Source organism: Gadus morhua, chromosome 23 (assembly GCF_902167405.1).
Source record: "Gadus morhua chromosome 23, gadMor3.0, whole genome shotgun sequence".
NCBI classification, from domain to species: Eukaryota; Metazoa; Chordata; class Actinopteri; order Gadiformes; family Gadidae; genus Gadus; species Gadus morhua.
In genome coordinates, this window is record NC_044070.1 from 14591936 (window position 1) to 14611935 (window position 20000).

Below are 20000 nucleotides of genomic sequence, written 5' to 3' on the forward strand. Positions count from 1 at the left end.
ATATGGACAATATTTGTTACTCAGCCAAATATATCATATATCATTTTTTAACATTTTAAGAAAGTTGCGGTACCTAAGTCACATGGTTATAACAGTAACATAAGACGCGTGTATTATAATTCATAACTCTATTGGACCACCGGCTTGTTCCTGTAGCGTGGGTTTGTAGTTGAAGGCCAAACCATTTAGTAAGGTTCCCCACAGGTTCAAGATGGAATAAATAGGTCATGGCAGTCAAGGGAATGGACTCAGAAATGTGATGATATTATTGGTGTGTGATTCTGTCTGTAATGAGGGACGGGAGAGGGGCTGTCCCTCATGGTCCGATTAGAAGACAGGTGAATTTGCGGCAGGTGTTGCCAGTCACTAATTGACTTCCTTTGCAGTAGCTGGACCCGCGGAAAAAACACTAGAATAGATGAGTGACCAATGACGGCAAAAATCATTGGAATGCAAACCAGGCAATTGATAGTTTTGAGTTGCTAGACGGTTCTGTGCTAACCATTTCAATGGTGTGCTTCAGGCCGCTGATTGAGAATCTGTGTGCCTGTGACATTGAAACACCAAAATGATCAAAACAGTGTCAGCAGATTGAAAGAAAACCACTAATATACTCCAATCTTATTCTTGAGACCATCATGGCCACCATGACACAAAAGTTGCTGAGAAACTTTCTTGAAAAATTCTTGGTTTTAACAATTACAGTAACACATTTACAGCTGCCATAACTATTCAGTAACCAGGCAAGGTACGGAAGACGTACCTCACAACAGGGGGCCCCAGAAAAAAAATAGCGTTTTAGTTCCGGAGATTCGCTGGTGGAGATTATTCGCTTATTTGGTTCCCGCTCTTCTCTCTCCTTCCACTTATCTGTCCTTCTGTCTTTCACCACAGAGGTTATTAAACTCTGTGAGGGATCTTCACCATGTCTAATTAGTTTGAAGGTAAACACAAAAAGAGTTTGGAGGGGGTGTTGGCGTGGGAGGGGAGGAGAGACGGATGAAAAAACACAGCTGGCCAAGTGCCGTGTCATTATAATGCCTTTAGCGATACTGTTAGCGTGGTCAGTCTTTTAGCTAGCTGCTAATGACTAGCTGGGCCCTAATTACAGGCCACTGGGGCTACGCTAGGACGCGATACTCCTTCCCCGAATGGTTGTTAACTTCCCCCGCAGCCCAGAGCCCGGGGCCGACTCCCGTTACTGTTCCACAGCTCGCCTCGCCCACTAAAACCCCAAATTACCTTTAAAGGTGTTGCATTGTTCCTCCGGCGCAGTCAGCCGTGAGCCCCCCCCCTCCCCCCCGCTGGGGAGAAGCCTTCCGCCCGGTTCCGTGTTTCAAATCACCGCATTGTTAACTGATTTTTATTTGCATGAGCTCTTTGGAGGGGGGATGCAAGTTAAATTGTGGAATGCATCGCAAAAAAAAAAAGTATTTTAAACATACATATATTGGAGGGAGATGTTAAAACTGCCTTAGACTAACTCGATTCATTTCTATGGATACAACAATTCAATGTAAAGATATATGTATGTATATAGTAATATTTTTTTGCATAAATTGTGTGAAGGAAATAATTAAGGGCAATATCTTATCTTCTTTAGGTGAGGCAGACGATAGTATGCGAGGCGTAGCACAAAATTACACAAAATTAAAGGCGTCTTAACTTAAATTTAATCAGTTGGAAGTAAGTTATTGAGTTGTATTGTATGATTACACTGCACATGTAAACAGGAGATTTGTTTTAGGAAGTTATAGCAAAACCACGTTTTGATAAATAAAACTTCTGGTGACTTAACCACAAGTCTTATTTCACATTTCATATTGTGTGTATTGTGACCAAAAAAGATTCATTTGATGATTGAGGAAATGATAAAACAGAAATAAACAGTACGGCGAAGACTAGTTTGAGGCTGATTGCTTCTGATCACTTCCAATGGCCTTCAGAAACAGCATCAAAGCACACTCCTGAATGTTTGATGTTTGTTTCCTGACTGATTTACCCATGATCCTCCAGTGTTTTCAGGTTTAATGAGGTTTTCATAAATAACAGAAAATGCCACAGCAGGTAGTGCGCTCCAAAGAGTCCATATACTCCCAGCAAGTGATGCGACTTCTGCTTTGAATGTAAATGTAACTTAAATGTAGCTCATATTCTTCCTATGTGAGGGTTTTGTCTTCATGTTTATGATTCAAGATGGGACTTTAAGCTCCTCTGGAGCTTACTCAAGCGTTCACATTGGGGCCTGTCACACTGCCCTGCTGTTTCAATTATATTCACCCCACCACAATATCGTGTCTAAGTAGAAAAACAATGGCGAACGTTGACAACAAAAACTTCCCAGAGAATATCTTGAGCACAAATAAAGCGGTTAATATCAAAGCATCGGTGGCCTGGAACTGAAAGCGAGCAGTCAAGGAACTTCCACCACAGAGTGTTGCTTGCCTACCCCCCCCCCCCCCCCCCCCCCCCCCCTCCCTCCCATTAGACAGATGCGCCCTCCCTCCGTCCATCCACCGAGCCCTGTTTCGTCCTCGTCTCTGAGATGAGCGATGCTGTATTGGAACCATATGCCCCGCCAATTCCTACAGGAATCCTCCACAGTTTTGTCTCATCCTGACCCTCTCTCTCCGCCCCGCCAACCCACCGACCCACCCATCAAGCACCTCCCTCCCTCCCACCCTCTCCCTCCCTCCCTCTCTCTGGACCCCGGACAACAAGGCCGTTGCAAAAGGGGGGGGGGGTTGGGGGCAGGGGGGTGGGACGGGGGTCTGGAGGCCGGGATTGGAGGGGTGGATGGGTCGGTTGGTGGGTGGGTGGCCTTCCTGTTTCGGGTCTAAATATTTACACTCTCCGTCATCCCGGCGGGCAGAGCGGAGAGGTCTTGATGTTTTGGGTTATGTAAAGTCCAATTCCTCCTGGACGCAGTCTCCACAGAACTCCCCTTGTCGGGACGCTCACAGAGCAAGGTTTTAACCGTGATTAAAGCGTCACAGAGAACCTGAAAAAACGAAACCCCTATGAGTTTAGTGTTGACCCACGGTAGATCACGGGTTGATTCTTCTGTTTTATTTGTGTGAGGTAATAAATCTTGGTCGAACCGTATCAATCATGTTGTTGTTGAAAGAATTCTAAGAACACGTTGTCCTCAAAACTCAAACTGTTACCTTGAACCACTTGCTCACATTTGAACCACTCAATCACAATCACTGACTTTTGCGTTTAAAGCGAAATCCATGACCATGCAGCTTTTTGGGAACAAATCAAAGACAATGGAGCTCATGGAAACTGCGGTCTTTGTTCTGGGAAACGCTACTGATATTCGAATGGCCTTGCACAGGAGCTTCTGCGATGATTATTTCCAGGGGCTGTTAGCCATCCGTCTCCTGCCCTGAGGTGACCGGGGGGGGTAGCTGGAGAGAACCCGCACTGCCAGAACCCAACATGTGTTGGACTCGAACCATCCTCTACAAACAACCAACCCAAAGTCTTTGTTCTCTGGTTTTCCCCCCTGCTGCAGCTTTCATCTTGTGCGATGATTTAAGCAAAATGTCGGTAGGTTTTTAACCTACAACCCCTCGTGCCAAACAGTGGTTCGCAGGTGCGGGCTCGAGCACACAACATCCAAAACCGCATAAAAAAAAGGATGGGATCCGACAAAACTACAAATGTCAGCAATAACCCTTTCTTTTTCCCCTGACAAAGCGCTAAGACAAACTCACAAGGCTGTTGTCCCACAAGTGGCCTGGAGTAAAGCAAACGGGTGCTTTAGCCATTAAATGGAAGCAACAGCGAGAGAGCGAGGTAAATCACTTATCTGCCTCTGTAAACTTAGCGACTCCCCAACTCTGATCCCCGAGTCTTATCCAGCCAAACACAGCTGTACTGTATATATCGCATATGCAGAGCCTCTCTCTCTCTCTCGCTCTCTCTCCCCCTCCATCCTTTATCTCTCCCTCTCTCTGACAATCTTGCGGTGCACCTATACGGGCTCACGGTTAGCATGTTGCCTCAGCAGTCATATTAACTGAGGATCAGACGGTTGTTAGCGTTAGCCTAGCAATGGCTGATGGTCGCACAATGAAGCCTCACAGGGGGAAGCTTAGCCCTGAGCGCTACAAAGGCTAGACGGAATTATGCAGTGGGAGGATTAGGGCTTGATTTAATTTGAAGGGCTTATGAGGGGCTCATAACATCAGGCGCGTACCTGCTTGTCAAATCTATCAGGGGTGGAGGCAGGAAGCTAGCAGTGGGGGGGAGGGGGGGGGTGGTGGTGGGGGGGCGGTGTTTTCTTTTTCCTTTTTGGAGGTTGGTGATGAGGTCACTGGTCAAGGGAGCATTCTCTCTCTTTTTCCGATTTCTTCAGTCCGACCGGAACCTCTCCCTCTCCCTCTGTCTCTGTCTCTGTCTCGGTCTCTCTTTCATCTCCAGATCACACCATCCTCCTCACCTATCCATCTCACACGGTCCCAATAAGGTCATTTCCGATTGGCCCGTCGTGGGAGCTGGTGTGGGATGTGTCTGCCGCGGGTCGCGGGTCTGGTTTCTGTACCTTTAATCCGTAGGTGGATTATCTCTAGTAAAAACAGCTCCGGGACCTCGTTCCCCGGACTCCGGCGTTCTGATTAGAGGAAGGTCCGACCAGAGTCAGGTCCAATCTGTCAAGACGCCCCAGCGTCCTCCGCATCAGGCAGACTACGAACACATGCTCCCCCTCCCCCGGGCGCCTCGCGATCCATTGATCACCGCAGACGCGTTGTGATCGGTTGTGACTGGGCCTGAGGTGAGCCGGCGGCCAGTGGCGCAGCTGCATGTGTCTGTGTGTGTGTGTATGTGTGTGTCTGTGTCTGTGTGTGTGTATGTGTGTGTCTGTGTCTGTGTGTGTGTGTGTGTGTGTGTGGGAGACTGGTGTTCGTGGTTAGGCTATGATGCAATCAGCATGTGGGCTCGAGAGACACAGAGAGAGGGAGAGAGAGGGAGAGAGAGAGAGTGACTGCGAGAGGGAGAGAGAGAGAGAGAGAGAGAGAGAGAGAGAGAGAGAGAGAGAGAGAGAGAGAGGGAGAGAGGGAGAGGGAGAGGGAGAGGGAGAGGGAGAGAGACAGAGACAGAGACAGAGACAGAAAGAGAGAGAGAGAGAGAGAGAGAGAGACAGAACCAGACAGCACCAGACAGCCAGGGGACCTGGGCGGGGAGGGGGGACCCACCTGCTGGGCTGGGGCCCCGGGAGCCCTCCTGGGGCTGATTGGAGCGGTTGCGGTTCTGCTGTCGCCGCTTTCCCCCCGTGGAGCGCGGGCTGCGCACGTGCAGCTCGCTCACCTTGAAGAAGGCCACCATGAAGGGCTGCTTCTCCACCGCCTCGCCCCGACCCACAAGCCCCGCCTCCTTGGAGCCCATCATGCGCCCTGGGGTGGGAACACACACACACACACACACACACACACACACACACACACACACACACACACACACACACACACACACACACACACACACACACACACACACACACACACACACACACATAAACACACCACACACAAATAGGAGGTTCACTCAACACATTGTGATCATCCAACGGAAATGTATTTTGCCGTACAATGTTAATTGGGATTTCACTTTCAACACTTCTTTGGTCATTTTCACACCTACCAAGGCTTTTGTAGGCACCCCAGGCAGTTTTTGGGTTGCTTGCTTCAATATTTAGACAGGTGATACCCGTCTCCTCATATCCAATATAAGCCCATTGAACACAAAAGCCCAGGTGCTGTGAAATTGACCCCATAAATTCCATTGGAAAGGTATATCTTGGCATGAGATGCTTTAGACCTGAGGTTATTCATCTCGTGTTTCAATGTTTAATATAAACCTCAATATTCCGTCTGGGATTAACAAAGTACCACCTCATATTATCGAATAATGCATTGCAAAATGTATCCATTTACATTAGCTTGAGACCACACCATGGAGATCCACATCAACAAACACACTCAATTCACCCGGCAATGCAACAGAGGAAGAAACACAACACCCAGCGGTGTTCGGCCGAAGCCTCGTCCAGAACCTCATGACTCCGGGGCCTGGCTCAGTCCGCTTACCGCTGCTGGTCTCCACGCTGATCTGCAGGCCCAGGTTGTGTCCCGGGCTCATCACCCACAGGTTACTGGTGGCTGTGATCTCAAACTCCAGCCAGCCCTCCTCAGCAGCCCAGAGCCGGCGAGACTCCAGCAGGAACAGGTCTGCCTCTCTGAGACGGGGGAGGAAGCAAAAGAAGCAAACACGTGACATGAGAGAGCTGTATTGGAATCAATGACGCTTGTTTTGTATGATTTGTTTGATGACGTTAGTTGAGAGATTGGCTATCAGATTTAAGTGCAGCTGCATGGCAATCAATGATGTCGATTTTCTTTTGGATTCTATTCGAATGCATTGATGATATTAGATTGATTTTAGATGTGGATCGATTTTTCGAGATGATTACATTTCTGATCATTTAACTTTAATAAACAACAGAAGCACACTCATCCCTTTGTGCCGACAGAATGAGCAGAACAGCTTGCATCTTTCTCTAAACCGTAAACTAAGACAAAATATGTTTACGCCGGTTCAGAAGATCTGTGGTTGATCCATAACCAAGGAGCCCGCAAGTTGGTGTGAGGTGAGGATAATAGTAAAGGGTTGCAACAACAGACACATGATAGCACTATGGTCTCCCTGATTGTGGTTCTACTAAAGGTTCGACCATATGGTTCACCTCCAACGGGGGGGAAAGGAAGGAAACAGGGCTCTGGGTATTAAGTCGAAAAATATGTTAACATCATTCACATCGTAGCGCACGAGGGAAGCCGGACTCCCAGCTCTCTTGCACCATTTATTTTTGCACAAAAATTCTGCCTGTCTCTAACAAGACAAGTTTTTAAATGAGATGCCTATTTCCTCAGAGCAACAGGGGCCAGAGAACAAAAACAGCTTAACACCCAAGGGAGGGACAAGGAGTACCGCAGCCTTGGCCCGGACTCAAAAAGAGAAGCAAAGAGATGTGGAACAACAACAAAAAGTACCCAAAATGGCTGTGGCTGATAAGAGGGCCTGGGGTCCATCCCTCCCATTACATTTCCGTAATGACACACCTGCCATTACGTTTCGATAATGACACGCCTGCCAATCGCAGGTCGAAAGCCACGGCATCAAAGCCCCACAATCACCCAGGTGTTCCGGGAATGTCCCCGCGGGCAGGGGACATCCTCTCCTTATTGGCTCGTTAATTAGCGCGTTTGAAATGCGTGTCCAATCGTAAGCCGCCAGGCTGCACGTCTGGAAGCAGTGGTGTTGAAGTGAAGCATGGAGGACAAAGATCAAAGGTAAACCCTTAAAATAGATGGAGCTCTTTGACCGGGTTCCCTATGTTGACTCTGTGTTTGTTGGCATGAGATCCAAGTTTTGGACAGGGTATTTTTTGTGCGAGAGTGGGTTAGATGCGATCTTGGTGTACCAGGTCTTTTCACTCGGCAAGAACTAGTGATAAACCATAAACCAATGTAAGTTCACAGCGGGTTCGGTCCAGGGTTACCGGCGTTGTTCTGGGTCTTTAAACGCGACTAGCAAACTAGTCTCATTGAGTGACTGCCTAAATTAACTTGAATAATAGGGACAGAGGTCGCCCAGGTCCCTGTTAGTTTGCAATATGTGTCCTTTATGGGCCTTGTCGATGCAGATAAAAGATATATTGGAAAAATATATTGGAAAATAACTTTGACGCATTCCTACAGACATGCAAAGATTGGTAAGAAAACACATTAGTCGTCATACTAAATCAAAGATAATGGTCAGCGGAAGCCAAGCACACCCTCATCTGAGCCATTATGGCAGACCCAAGGCATGATGGAGATACCGTCAGGTGAATCGCTGCTTTTATCTTCATCTTCCAGAAGAAGAATTTCCCACCAAACCCTGTCTTTTCTCCCTCTCTCTCTCTCTCTCTCTCTCTCTCTCTCTCTCTCTCTCTCTCTCTCTCTCTCTCTCTCTCTCTCTCTCTCTCTCTCTCTCTCACACACGCATAATCACACACACACACACACGTCTCACACACACACACACAGTCCCACAGACATTTCAGCACCGTGATCGGGCCGCATTCCAGACCTGCTGCTACAGAAACGGCCCCTGACCAAATTAAAAGTACAAAGGGTGTGAGGCTTGTTAAGCGGTCTATCATTATGGCTTAGAGTCAGATCGGGGGGCTGACTCTTTCAGGGCGAGGTGGGGTACGAGAAAGTTAATAGGCTCCCTCCCGAGGTGAGATTGGAGAGGAGACAAGGGACGGGTCCTTCCTTTTCTTTTTTTCTTGTTCCCACACAGACGTGAATGAGGGCCCCAGCGCTGGAGAGAAGTTTCTGTGGAGCCAATGACACTTCCAACATGGAGCTTATTCTGGAGCGTCTGCTCGCTCCCTAAAACCCTGGACGAAGGAAAGACCCTGAAGGAGGAAGCTGCGTTTGGCAGCGCTTTGCCTTCTTCTTTTGTTGCTCCTACTGACTGTGACCAAAAGTCCTTATGAAAGATTATACCATAACAGCCATAACCAAAAGTCTTTATTGAAGATTATACTATAACAGTCATAACTAAAGGTCTTTATTAAAGATTATACCATAACAGCTATAACTAAAAGTCCTTATTGAAGATTATACCATAACAGCTTTAAGTCTTTATTAAAGATTATACCATAACAGCTATAACTTAAAGTCTTTATTAAAGATTATACCATAACAGTCATAACTACAATTCTTTAATTATATCTCTACTTTGGTCTTCATACTAATTTATAAACGTATATACTTTTTCTCGATTTTTCATTCTCTCCATCTCAGCTGAAATCTCAGAATATATGCATATATATATGTTATATATCTCTACTTCTTGCCCTTGGTAGTTGTAGCTGGTTCCCATTGGTCATGGCTGACAAAACATCTTTGGGGCCGATCTCATTGGATGTTTATCTACCCCTGGGGCCACTATGTAAATGTTTGGCGAGTGTTAGGCTCGCTCGCTCGGTGGCGGTGGGGAGGATTCTGAGGCTATTTCTGTAAGCCTGCGTGGTTTTTGCGTGATTCTGCATTGTAAACACGGTCAGAACATAGTGTCCATCGCTCTGTTTAGCTAACGCACCAGAGAGAGGGCGAGGGGGAGAGAGAGGGGGAGAGAGAGAGAGAGAGAGGCAGAGAGAGGGGGGGAGAGAGAGAGAGAGAGAGAGAGAGAGAGAGAGAGAGAGAGAGAGAGAGAGAGAGAGAGAGAGAGAGAGAGAGAGAGAGAGAGAGACAGAGAGAGGGAGAGAGACAGAGAGAGGGAGAGAGAGGGAGAGAGAGAGAGAGAGAGAGAGAGAGAGAGAGAGAGAGAGAGAGAGAGGGGGGGGGGGGGGGGGGCGATAGGGAGAGAGAGAGAGAGAAAGAGAGAGAGAGAGAGAGAGAGAGAGAGAGAGGGGGAGAGAGAGAGGGAGAGAGAGGGGGAGAGAGAGGGGGAGAGAGAGAGAGAGAGAGAGAGAGAGAGAGAGAGAGAGAGAGAGAGAGAGGGGGAGAGGGAGAGGGAGAGCAAGTGAGAGAGAATGCGAGAGATGATGGAATTTTTTGTTGTGAAGCACTCCCTTGAAATTCCATCGAACACCATATGCGCACCTATGGGTGGCCTCTTGCCCCACTCCCAGCATGCATCATTTATTCCATCCTTGATCAGTATCGCATAGTTTGATCCTTTATAATAACATCAGAATATTTGTGTTTGACTCTGGTGTGCGTGTGTGTTTGTTTGTATGTGTCTGTGTGTACCATATGGTAGTGTGTGTGTGTGTGTGTGTGTGTGTGTGTGTGTGTGTGTGTGTGTGTGTGTGTGTGTGTGTGTGTGTGTGTGTGTGTGTGTGTGTGTGTGTGTGTGTGTGTGTGTGTGTGTGTGTGTGTGCATGCGTTCACACTGTATGCATTCCTTCTTACTGTGTGTTTGCGTGTGTGTGAGCACCTGTTTGTGTGTTCGCATTTTATTACCATGTGTGTGTGTGTGTGTGTGTGTGTGTGTGTGTTACCTGTCGGGGTGCTCCTTCACCACCTGGTACACCTTCAGGAGGAAGGTGTCGTTGCGCGACGCGCGGCTCACACACTCCTTGTAGAGGCGGAACTCTGCGGCGGTGACGGTCTCCCCGTCCGGGATCTGGGTCAGGTTGAACCGGAACTCCTTATGGTGCCGCCGCTGGCCCGGAAGCTCCCGGTCGTGCTCCACTGTGGGGGGGAGAGACACACAAACACAGTTAGTTTTGAAGCATTATTTCAAAATGGCCGGTAGACTCGAAAGGTGTCCTGTAAAGCTACTGATGTAAATGTATCAAACTATTGCACAATTAAACTATGTATCAAACTATTACACTATTGAACTGTGAAACTATGTATCAAACTATTACACTATTGAACTGTGAAACTATGTATCAAACTATTACACTATTGAACTGTGAAACTATGTATCAAACTATTACACTATTGAACTTTGAAACTATGTGTCAAACTATTGCAGTGTTGTCCTATGAACCTATTGATGTAAATGTATCAAACTATTGTGAGAGATGGCTCTTTTTTAAGAGACCCAAGGAGAAATTTGTAAAAAAAAGTATATCGTTTTGGTGAACTGTCCAATGCAAACAGTCGACTGTTGTTTGTGTAAAATGTGATCCATAGAAGGATCAAGGATGAATGATAAATATTGATTCAACGGCGTCCCCGGCCTTATCTGGACCTAAGAACACCTGGTTTGTGTGGTCCCATGTGGAAGGTACTTATACCGAACACCAGCCAGGTTCAGAGGATTTACTACATCTGCAACCCACCCACCCTCCATGTAACAACATGCATGCAGGTCAAGCCGTGACAGAGAGACAGTGTGAGGTCCGTGTGAGTTTGCGCTCAGCGATCTAGCATATTGAGATAGCTTCCCCGAATCAGAACCATATTTCCAACCAGCCTTTCAGGTCCCTGTTCCGCTAAGGCAAAACATATTTATTTTCATGTAAAAGCCCCCAAAGTTACATTTTAAGTGAAAATAAATCCACTGTATCGTATTTTCTTATTAACCACATAACAGTATGTCCAAATTACTGTTGTTTTGAGTTTACTTTCACAAGCTTGAAACTACTGGTCATTGGCTCAAGATATCGTACTCTCATACTGCGTGATTTGATATCTCTGTGGTGTCTTTACTGATTTTCACAATGTTTCCAATCTGGTCAACCCCTGATTCAATTATAAAGATATTTTATAGACACATGGAAATACATTGAGCCTTTTCCCTTCAAATATTCAAATAATGCCTTGCAAGTTAAGCCACTGGATTGCCTATTCCTAAACGTCCTAAACCTAAACGCAGGCTGTGGAAGCCATTAAAACAACGGCAATGTGTGATGTATGCTTCGTGGGCTAATAGTGCGTCTTTGTGGCTTCCCGTTTCCCTAAATAAACCTCTCGACTATCATCCCTCCGTGGCGAAAAACCCTGTGGTCTGGCCTTTTCCGGCGACAGCAAACTTTAATGCGCTTCATGACCACATCTGAAGCCGCAGAAATCACACACACACACACAAGCTCACGTACACACACACACACACACACACACACACACACACACACACACACACACACACACACACACACACACACACACACACACACACATAAACACACACACAAGCACACACACACACACACACACACACACACAGGCATACACACACAAACACAAACAGAAACACGCAAACACTCACACACACGCACACACATAAATACATAGATAGAGACACACACACAAACACACACTCACACACACACACACAAACACACGCACACACACACACACACACACACACACACACACACAAACACATACAATCAAAAAATCAAATGCAAAAGGCCCTTATTGGCTTTTAAGTGCAACATGCCCTGTGATGATTATGCGTTTCCTTATTGGAATGGTTTCCCTGTCTTGCTGGGGGAGTCTGTCCCGGCCACAGTAAAGGATCTGCATGGCAGACGTCCCCCGCAGACTTAAAGCACCGTGCGGGGACCCGAGAACAGAGAGGGAGCCGTGGACCACAATGTGTGTGTGAAACTAATGACCAGTGCTTATTTTCACACAGAAACACATTATCTCTCTCTCTCACTCCCTCTCTCTCTCTCTCTCTCTCTCTCTCTCTCTCTCTCTCTCTCTCTCTCTCTCTCTCTCCCTCTCCCTCTCCCTCTCCCTCTCCCTCTCTCTCTCTCTCTCTCTCTCTCTCTCTCTCTCTCTCTCTCTCTCTCACACACACACATAAACACTTAAAACAGCTCTTAAATCAAAGTTAGCTGTTTGGTTTGGAAGCCTGATTTTAATTAAGTAAGTCTTTGTTTCAAATCTTTGATCCAGTCCATATACAAATTATGCAACTTGTTTTTGGAAAAAGAAGAAGAAGTATTCCGGATGGTTTATCAATTCAAGGATAACATGTGTCCTACACAGTAGATGGGATCCCATTTTCCCATGTCAATCTGACCGGTTGATCATGAGGTCTCCCATGCTCCTGTTGCGTGTGAGTGTTGGTTTTTGGGGGGGTTTGAGAGCTTCAGGTTCAGCGAGGTCAAGAAAGACAGAGGTCCATGGATATTGGCTTCTTGCAGCCTTGCATTTTGTTTGAACATGCTTTTTTACAAAGCATTGCGTGCAAAGCGTGTGTGCAAAGCGTGTTTTCCCCCAGCAGGAAAGGAAAGCCCCGTCATGGGTTAGCGATGCGTCCAAAGTTTTCTGCTCCACATATCTGCTCTTCCTCCCCTTATTTCTCCACCTTGTTCCTCAATCCCCCTTTTGCTATCTTGTTTGTTTTGCCTTTAACCTTTCCTGCTCCCCTCGATCGACACGGTCTCCGACCCAAACAAAGCCTCAGTATGCCGACCTCCGGCTGACCTGACCTTAGCGCTTGAGAAAACCTAACCTTCACCATCACTTCACAGGACTTGAACCACCCTCCTGGTCCAAAGATAATAAAAACAAAAGTCCACAACCAATCACAATAGGCGTAGTGAGAGAGATGATCTGGTGGCTTAGACGGGGCTCGGCGGGAAACCCTGTCCGTCTCAAAGCTGGGGGCCAAACCAACGGACGTGGCAGAATAGGGGGGAAAGATAAACAGATCGGGGCGCCCCGGTGGCCCACCGGGTAGAGAGCGTACCGTATAGCCTCAGTCCTGGACGCAGCGACCCCGGGTTTGAATCCAGCCCGCGGTCCTTTGCTGCATGTCCTCCACCCTATCTCCCTTACCTTCCTCTCTATCTCGCTCGATCATTAAAATGCAAAAATATATCAATCTTAGAAGGATAAACTGAATCCCAGGTCTTCTGGCCGCAACCATCTGGGATGTTGGTAAAGACGAAAAGGGGGGTGGGGGCGAGAAGGGTTTTGGGAGAGGCCATTGTAGTGGATTTAAAAGGACTCGGCTGCCGGTGGAAGTCGCTTCTAACGCTTTCCAGAGCGGTAGCAGGATCGCCGCCCCTACGTAGGAGCGCCAGCACCGAGATGTTTTTAACATCAGTGGGAAAGTGACTTCTATCACAAGGGGAGATCTGCACTTCGTCATCTTTAACACAAACACACACACACACACAAATGCAAACACTCTCACATAGACATGAACATCCATAGACACACCGTACATACATACACACACACACACACAGCCAAATGTGCATGCACACAAATACAAGCACACACAAACACACAATGGTTATGGTACCAATATCATCAATCTTTCAAAATCATTAATTAAAGTTTCTTTGCACACACACATACACACTCACACACACAAACACGCACACACACACACATACATACCTCAACATAAACCCCATGCCTGTCTCTATCACATCTGGCACTGCTGTTTAGGCATGTGTTTGTGTGTGTGTCTGTGTGGGTGTCTGTCCACGTGTGTCTCTACCAGTGTGTGAATGTGTGTGTGTGTGTGTGTGTGTGTGTGTGTGTGTGTGTGTGTGTGTGTGTGTGTGTGTGTGTGTGTGTGTGTGTGTGTGTGTGTGTGTGTGTGTGTGTGTGTGTGTGTGTGTGTGTCTGTTTGCGCGCGTATGTGTGCGTAGGAGGCCATTCACTAGCAGGGGTCAACAGACTTCTAATGACTTTTGCCTCTCCTCTCCAGCACTCGTGGGGCTTCAAGACCTTCAAGACCTTCAGGACCTTGAAACCCACCCACTGACCCTCCCACACCCTCCTGCATGCTCTTAATCAACACGGATGAGGTGATGACAAGGCTAGGCTTCTATCTGTCAAGATTGGACAGTCTTAAGGCCCCAATACTTTCCATAGGCTGTCCGATAGTCATCAAATTAAACTTTTTAGACGGGGAACGATATGTTCCCCGTCTAAAAAATGTGTGGGCTGTTAGCGACGGAGGCAGTTTCCTTCCCTGTTGTCCCTGCTAGATTCATACAAATGTGCATCCTCCCCCTAAATCGCAACAAGTTTCGCTTCGAACTGGATCATCTTGAAATGTACAGGGAGCTGGAGCCGTTAGTCTGTGTTTTAGAGTAACACTGACAGCTGCCAGAAACTGACTCATTGCGGCGATAGACGGCATTTTGCCATTTTTGATTTTGCTTTACTAGGGCAGTGAACCAAAATATATATATATATTCTTAAATTAATATCCTTTTCTCATAGTGTTCGAATTTGAGCTGAAATATGGGGTTCACTCACACTCGAAGTATTTTGGTTCTTTATCGTCTAAGAGTTGTTTTAGTGTCTAAGAGTTTCATCGCGCTAATCACGTCAATGAAAAAAGGGAACACAATGCTTTCCAGATAACCTATCCATTAACTTTTATTACACACAAATCAATAGAAAAATACAAATAAATAATAATATTTAAAAACAAAAATCCTAAAACCAATAAAAGCCGAAAAATTGGAATAGTAGAAAAGTGGGAAAGTGGAAACCATGACTCTCCCAGCTGGGCTGCTGGACTCCAACAAGCTCAGCAGCCACCGCCTTTTCCACACCGACCCCAGCTTGAAATTCAATCGAGTTGGAGAGAGAACGAGAGAGAAGGGGAGAGAGAGAGCTGGAGGACCACTGTGGCGGTGTTGGAATCAAAGAGAGCTCCTCACCTGACGTGTGGTGGGATCACAACCTCTCACACTAACGCACCGTGACTGGATTGCTGAGGAGGGGAATGAACGCATAGGGTGGGATTCAGAGTGGGAGGGTTGGAGGGGATGTCAAAGACGGGGGAAGAAGAAGAAAAAGTAGAAGGAGTAGAAAGAGGAGTAGAAGAAGATGAAGATTGAGGAGAAGAAGACGGTGAAGAATGAGGAGAAGAAGAAGGAGAAGAAAAATAAGAAGATGCAGAAGAAGAAGAAGAAGAAGAAGAAGAAGAAGAAGAAGAAGAAGAAGAAGAAGAAGAAGAAGAACGAGGAGAGGCAGAGGAAGAAGAAGAAGGAATCAACGTGACGGTCTGACTGCACGAGGAGACACAAATGAAGGCAAATGAAGGGCAATGGAAAGTGCACGTCTGTGTGTGCGTGTGTCGTGTCAGTACATAGAAGTATCTATGTCCATGTGTGTGTGTGTGTGTGTGTGTGTGTGTGTGTGTGTGTGTGTGTGTGTGTGTGTGTGTGTGTGTGTGTGTGTGTGTGTGTGTGTGTGTGTGTGTTGTTTGATGTGAGTGCTGCTGACAGGGGCGGAGGGATAATGTACAGATACAAGAAGCAGACCACAGAAGAACTCACTGGTCCCTGCAGCTGTACACATATAGAAAGAGAGAGAGAGGTGGACAGAGAGAGAGTTGTAAGAGAGAAAGTGACAGAGAGGTGGATGAGAGGGAGAGAGAGAGATGGATGTGGAAGAGAGAGGGAGAGAGAACGAGAGAGAGCATGAAGAAGGAGAGAGAGAAAGAAAAAAAGAGAGGGAGAGAGATGGAGATGGAGGGGTTGATGAGATAGAGAGTGAGAGTGAGAGTGAGAGTGAGAGTGAGCGAGTGAGTGAGTGAGTGAGACAGAGAGAGAAAGAGGGAGAGAGAGAGAGGGAGTGAGGGAGCGAGAGCGGCAGTGAGGCTGACAGGAGGCAGATCCTCTTGGACCTCTCCTAATTGGAGCGGTTCCAGGGTTTCACCTGCGCAACATCTGGATGTGCTGTCCTGTCCCGCTGCTCCCCTTACTACAACCCACACAGCGGGGCCCGTCCTACGGCATCCAAGCACACACACACACGCACGCACGCACGCACACACGCACGCACACACACACACACACACAGAACTCCAACACACAGTACTCACACACACATTTTTCACACAAAGACAGAACTCACACAAACATAACTCACACACACTGAGCTCACACACACAGAAACCCAGTGCACAGAACTCACACACACACACACACACACACACACACACACACACACACACACACACACACACACACACACACACACACACACACACACACACACACACACACACACACACACACACAGATAACTCACACAGCAGGGCCAGGGCTCACAGCCCTTCCAGCACACACACAAACATGCAGATAACTCACACACACAGATACCACACACATGCAGGCTCACACACACACACACACACTTGACTTATTCACACAGAACTAACACACATAGAACTCACACAGGAGGGCCAGGCCCACGGCGCACACACCACACATAACTCACTCACACACACACACACACACACACACACACACACACACACACACACACACACACACACACACACACACACACACACTCGACACATAACTTAAACACATAGAACTCACAAAAGGTCCGAAAACACATCCTTGTCCAAAATATATTCATATGGCAATAGCGTTAAGCAGCTAACATGAGGCCCATTAACCAGCACAATCTGTTCCCTATTATCAGACCACTGTATCGCAGATGGCAGCACACTGTTATTGTACAGCAAACTCCACACATCCTAAAACAGGCCTGGATCACCAAATGGGCCAACAAATCAAACCACTATCCATTTCTTCACCTAAATCTCATTTAATCCTCTCACCATGCCTATACCCACCCAGGGGAGGGCAGCTAACCATAACCATTCCTTCTAACTAATTATATTCCTCTCCACAACAACATAACACACCAACTATCCATGGCCAAAATACCATTAACGCTGTTTGATAGCAAGTCACTGGCTGGAAAGATTCACGATGAACTCGACTAGGACTAGCCTACCTTGTCATTTGGGATGCGTCATAGTATCAAATCTTGATGTGACTTCTTATGCCATAGTGGTTCAATTTCAAATGAAACGCTACGTTTATCTGGAAGAGAGAGAGAGAGAGAGAGAGAGAGAGAGAGAGAGAGAGAGAGAGAGAGAGAGAGCGAGAGAGAGAGAGAGAGAGAGAGAGAGAGGAGAGAGAGAGAGAGAGAGAGAGAGATAGAGAGAGATACTTTGGACACAATTTTACCTGCTGTATCCTCTAGTAAAAGGAGAGTTTGATCTTAAAGGGATATGCCGAGATATCAGATACTTTGCATTTGCCTGTCTTACCCAGATGTTCTATTTAAAATTCATCTTTGTGTGCCCAGAAGGGAAGTTCACTCTCTGTTAGCCGCTTCCATTGACTTGCAGAGGTACAGTAGCCTAGCTCCTGTTTATGTGAGGGGAACACACTTGAATCACTTTCCTTACTTTACTTACTTTAAGATGTCCAACATGTTCCAAATAGCCGATTTTTTCAAAACGGGGGCAAGGAACCACAGAGCAAGATTGTAGTTTGTCTGCAGACACACAGATCGTTTGGCAGCATCTTCTTAAGGAGGAGAGACAGCCCAGGACACCTGTGGTCCAGATCACAGGCTCTGCTGAGATCTGTCAGTAAGACTTGACTAAGTACCCGTCTCATGATGACAGACTGGCAAGAAGCGAGACAGTGTGCATGTGTTTGTGTGTGTGCATGTGTGTGTGTGTGTGTGTTGGTAATCATATTGCCAGTGAAAGGCTGTGTTTATGCGCTAAGCTCAAATGGGCATGTTATTGCAGCTCTGTTTCAGTGAAGCTTTCGCTTCAGGGTCACAACGTGAGCACTGCAGCGGGGAGAAATACTGGGCCCGATTGTGCTGAACTGATCGGGGGGGGAATCCACGTCAAGAACATTTTAATGACCGAGAACAAAAGTGGTCAGGAGGAGGGATTAGCCAGTCACTCCAGTGTGATTTAACTCTCCGCTAATCTGGGATTCGGCATTCCTTCTGGTAATACCCTGTGTATGACATGACTTCCTCCTGTTGGACATTAAACCAAAACATAGTCACAGACGAACAAGGAAATAATGACTTTTACTACATTTGAATGGGGCTTTTATCCGTTCATGGACTGGGAGAGGGAAGAGAGAGATAGACAGGAAAGAGGGATGGAAGACTCTGACTTGTAGCGGTTCTGATGGTTAGCGCGTTGGCTGAGCTGGGCCGACCAGTAGCCCTGACTTGCAGCTTTTCTACACGTACCTCTGTGCAGCACTAATCTGATTAGGCCGTAACAACAAACACCCAGCGCAACGTCCAACGTGAACGGGTGGTCTGATGTGGGTTCTGCAGTCAGGTCTGAATCAGGGCACGTTCTCGTGTGCCGGCCCAGCAGCTGTGTTGGGTTTTCCGGTGAAGGGTTTACCGTGCACATAGGCTCAGCACCGATGGAGCCCTTGAGGTTCTGACCATGTGTTTGTAAAGGGAACATGCATCTCATAAGTGTGTGTGTAATGTGTGTGTGTGCGTGTGCGTGTGCGTGTGCGTGTGCGTGTGTGTGTGTGTGTGTGTGTGTGCGTGTGCGTGTGACTGACTGGAAAGTAAGAAGTACCTATGAGGCAGTTTTCCTCATTGGATTCCCCTGAAATATGTAAGGAAATGTATAATCCTGAAAATAAAATTGAAAAAGAAATAGATGTTACTAAAATAATCTGTCTCTCTCAATTTCATTTAACATGCATTTTATCTGTATGGAAACCAATGTAATACCCCGATGTTATGGCGGGGGTTAATGAGAGCAAGATGGACAAAGAACGACACCCCTCAATGCAATGTTAATGCAACCGAGAAACCGTCAGCATTTTTGTGAAGAGGCTGTCTTCAACTCATGGTTGAAGTGATAAAATGTGTGCTGGAGTCTAAAGCATGAGAAGAATCCATCTGTGTTTATGCGATTACACTCAAGGATGTGTGTGTGCGTGTCTCTCCAGCTTGGCGGCTGTTTTACAGTCACATATTGTTGGCCCATACATTTTGTTAATTACCCCGCGCTAACCCCTGCAATTAAAGGTTTTGGTTTGAGCAAATAGAATCTCTTTGCGGGGAAGAAAACGTGTGAATTCAACACGTTTTTAGCCACTTGCCACTTTTGGTTCACTTTTATTTTCTTCCCGAGGAACATTGTCTCATTAACTCTTTACCACTGAACCAGTGAGCCAGCTGCTGCTATGCGTTGCATAAGAATCTTCAGTACTGAGCTGAGCAAGGAGGGATTAGAACACAGACCCTTGCGCTCTTTGCATTCCGCATTTACAAAAGGAACGCATTCACTGATCGAAAGCCTTCAATTCACACACAAACCCACACACACACACGCACAAACACACAAATACGTATGACCATACACATATGACCAGGGAGCGTTTTCAGCATTCTGTGGAGGTTTTGGGGCCCTTAGTGGTTAAAGAGGGCTGTACTAGAGGACAGAGGAGGCCAGAGGCCTGCTGAGTGCTCTACAAGTACTCAGCCCGTTTGCTATAACCCAGTGGCTGCATAGTGCGTGAGCTTGTATGTGCATGTATATACACGTGTCTGAAATGGGTCCCTTGGAGCCCATCGGTATGTGTGTGTGTGTGTGTGTGTGTGACGTGTGTGTGATCTTGTAGGTCGAGCGGGAGGACCATGCCATATCCACGCGGGGCGATCCAACGCTCCGACCCCCAG

At 46.9% G+C, this 20000-nt stretch overlaps 1 protein-coding gene across 1 annotated transcript in view; it reads right to left on the minus strand.

Moving 5' to 3' along the window:
- Positions 1-20000, minus strand: part of bmp6 (bone morphogenetic protein 6) — a 49062-nt gene that overhangs the window by 10088 nt on the left and 18974 nt on the right. The window contains exons 2-4 of the mRNA XM_030348980.1: positions 10067-10259; positions 6096-6244; positions 5205-5402 (exon numbers count right to left, since the gene is read on the minus strand). Coding sequence (XP_030204840.1) covers positions 5205-5402; positions 6096-6244; positions 10067-10259 — 540 coding nt within the window. The remainder of the gene's footprint in view (positions 1-5204; positions 5403-6095; positions 6245-10066; positions 10260-20000) is intronic.